The sequence below is a fragment of the Seriola lalandi genome, unplaced genomic scaffold, assembly GCF_002814215.2.
Source record: "Seriola lalandi dorsalis isolate HSWRI2012SDOR001 ecotype SW California unplaced genomic scaffold, Sedor1 jcf7180002054415, whole genome shotgun sequence".
In the NCBI taxonomy this organism is placed as follows: Eukaryota; Metazoa; Chordata; class Actinopteri; order Carangiformes; family Carangidae; genus Seriola; species Seriola lalandi.
In genome coordinates this window covers 883,511-886,838 of record NW_019524968.1, presented here as the reverse complement: position 1 = coordinate 886,838, position 3,328 = coordinate 883,511, and the positions used below count along the sequence as shown (strand labels likewise).

Here is a 3,328-nt window from a genome sequence, read left to right as displayed (position 1 = left end):
GTATAGTAAGGCAAAAAAAAAAAAAAAGTCATAGTATAGTAAAGCAAAAAAAAACAAAAAAGTCATAGTATAGTAAGGCCAAAAGAACAAAAAAGTCATAGTAAAAACAAATAAATAAAAAAAAGCCATAATATAGTAAGGCAAAAAAAAAAAAGTCATAGTATAGTAAGGCATAAAAACCAAAAAAGTCATAGTATAGTAAGGCAAAAAATAAAAAAATTCATAGTATAGTAAGGCATAAAAAAAAGAAAAATTGTCAAAGTATAGTACGGCAAAAAAAAATAATAAAAAAGTCATAGTATAGTAAGGCATAAAAACCAAAAAAGTCATAGTATAGTAAGGCATAAAAACCAAAAAATTCATAGTATAGTAAGGCAAAAAAAAAAGTCATAGTATAGTAAGGCAAAAAATAATAATAAAAAAGTCATAGAATAGCAAGGCAAAAAACCCCCAAAAAGTCATAGTATAGTAAGGCATAAAAAACAAAAAAGTCATAGTATAGTAAGGCAAAAAAACCCCAAACAAAGTCATAATATAGTAAGGCAAAAAAGAAAATAAGTCACGGTATAGTAAGGTAAAAAAAACAAAAAAGGCATACTATAGTAAGGCATCAAAAATGAAAAAACGTCATAGTATAATAAGGCAAAAAAAAAAAAAGTCATAGTATAGTAAGGTAAAAAAAACAAAAAAAAAGTCATAGTATAGTAAGGCAAAAATAAAAGTCATAATATAGTAAGGCAAAAAAAAGAAAAAAGCCATAGTATAGTAAGGAAAAAAAAAAAGTCATAGTTTAGTTAGGCAAAAAAAACCCAAAAAAGTCATAGTATAGTAAGGCATAAAAACCAAAAAAGTCATAGTATAGTAAGGCAAAAAAAAAAGTCATAGTATAGTAAGGCAAAAAAAAAAGTCATAGTATAGTAAGTAAAAAAAACAAAAAAAAGTCATAGTATAGTAAGGCATAAAACCCAAAAAAGTCACAGTACAGTAAGGCAAAAAAACCCCCAAAAAGTCATAGTATAGTAAGGTAAAAAAAAACTAAAAAGTCATAGTATAGTAAGGCATAAAAAAAACAAAAGTCACAGTATAGTAAGGCAAAAAAAACAAAATAAAAAAGTCATAGTATAGTAAGGCAAAAAAACGAAAAAAAGTCATAGTATAGTAAGGCATAAAAAGTGAAAAAAAGTCATAGTATAGTAAGGCAAAAAAACCCCCAAAAAGTCATAGTATAGTAAGGTAAAAAAAAACTAAAAAGTCATAGTATAGTAAGGCATAAAAAAAACAAAAGTCACAGTATAGTAAGGCAAAAAAAACAAAATAAAAAAGTCATAGTATAGTAAGGCATAAAAACGAAAAAAAGTCATAGTTTAGTAAGGTAAAAAAAACGAAAAAAAGTCATAGTATAGTAAGGCATAAAAAGTGAAAAAAAGTCATAGTATAGTAAGGCAAAAAAACAAAGTCACAGTATAGTAAGGAAAAAAAAGTCATAGTATAGTAAGGCAAAAAAAAAGTCACAGTATAGTAAGGCAAAAAAACAAAATAAAAAAGTCTTGGTATAGTAAGGCATAAAAACAAAAAAGTCATAGTATAGTATACTAAGGCATAAAAAGTGAAAAAACGTGATAGTATATTATGTCAAAAAACTAAAAAAAGTCATAGTATAGTAAGGCAAAAAAACCAAATATCATAGTATAGTATAGTAAGGCAAAAAAGTGAAAAAACGTGATAGTATATTATGTCAAAAAACTAAAAAAAGTCATAGTATAGTAAGGCATAAATGTCAAAAAACGTCATAGTATGTTAGGCATAAAAGTCAAAGAAAGTCATAGTATAGTAAGGCATAAAACGTCACAAAAACTAATAGTATAATATAGCATAAAAATTAAACGTCAAAAAAAGGTCATAAGTTCATGATATATTCACAAGAATGGGACAGGTGTGAGGTCACAGTGACCTTTGACCACTTGAATCTAATCAGTTTGAGTCAAGTGAAAACATTCCCTCAGTGTCCAGAGAACAGACAGACGGCGGCTTGAAATCACAACGACTCCAGCCCCGTCTGCGACAGGGAGGAGCAGGTCGTCATGTTAACATGTGACCAGCTGGTTGTTCAGTCAGCCATGTTGATGCTGTGTGTGTGTGTGTGTGTGTGTGTGTGTGTGTGTGTTCAGATTGGGGTCAGGTCATCATTCAATATAGATGAGCTGAAAGAGAGTCTCCTTTTTTCCTCTTTTACGTCCCTTTCTTCTTTTTTCTATCTGTTCTCATTCTCTTTCTCCTCCAACTATCCATGTTTCTCCTCTGTCGTCTTTTCCTCCTTCTCTTCCTAGTTTCACTCAGTGTTTCCTTCATCTCCTCCTCTCCATATATTGTCTTCTCTCTCATCTTCCTCTTCTCGTCATCTATCCTCTAGTCCATTTTCTTGTCATTTTTCTCTTTAACCCGTCCCTCTCCTTTTCTTCTCCTCCACATATTCCTCCTCCATCTCTCCTTTTTACCCACTTCCTATTTTCTTTCCTTTATTCTTCCCTCCTCCTCCTCCTCCTCCTCCTCAAGGTTGATTTGACATTTGCTGACAGATCTATTCAGGTCATTTCAGCAGAGTGAGAGTTTTCTGACCTTCTTTTTTTTTGTTGTGTGTGTGTGGTTTAGTTTTTGTTACCTTGGCAACGTCCCACATGTTTGATGTCGATCTTGAGCTGTTTGAGGCAGGACGCCTCTCGGACGTGGCAGGGCGTGTCGTAGGTGACACCGTCGCCGCCGCACACCGGGTTGTCGTTGTGGCCGTTGCACACGATGTTACACATGCAGCTGGACACACAAACACAAGTACACACTGAGCTGTGTAGCAGGGCATGTGCTACTCATCATACACTCCTGGGGCTTCCTCTGTGGATTAGGCTTTTATTTTGAAGGGTTGCATTTTTTGCTTCTTACGTAGTAGATGTGACTTGACTATGATACCTTTGACTCGGACGTTTGTTCGTAATACATAAACACTGTTTCCATGGTGACTGATGGACTGTAACACTGAACACACCTGAGCAGGCTAATCTGGAGGGATATGTTTCCATAGTAACTTAAGTCAGACTTATTTAATGTAATGAGCCTAAGGCTGGTTAAACTGGTAATTTGTGTGTGTGTGTGTGTGTGTGTGTGTGTGTGTGTGTGTGTGTGTGTGTGTGTGTGTGTGTGTGTGTGTGTGTGTGTGTGTGTGTGTGTGTGTGTGTGTGTGTGTGTACACTCACAGTGTATCCTCAGAGTCTTCGTCACACTCAGCTCCAAACTTGCAGTTTCCACATTTCGAGGCCTTTTTACCGCGACCGGAGCC

The 3,328-nt window shown here is 34.0% G+C and overlaps 1 protein-coding gene across 1 annotated transcript in view; it reads right to left on the bottom strand.

Annotated features, from left to right (window-relative positions):
• Window positions 1-2,659: 2,659 nt before the first annotated feature.
• LOC111657836 (tomoregulin-1-like) overlaps window positions 2,660-3,328 on the bottom strand; it is a gene marked incomplete at its 3' end in the record, with an annotated part of 8,218 nt that continues 7,549 nt past the window's right edge. Inside the window, exons 5-6 of the mRNA XM_023410158.2 lie at window positions 3,246-3,328; window positions 2,660-2,808 (exon numbers count right to left, since the gene is read on the bottom strand). The exon at window positions 3,246-3,328 is cut by the window's right edge and continues 10 nt beyond it. Coding sequence (XP_023265926.2) covers window positions 2,660-2,808; window positions 3,246-3,328 — 232 coding nt within the window. The remainder of the gene's footprint in view (window positions 2,809-3,245) is intronic.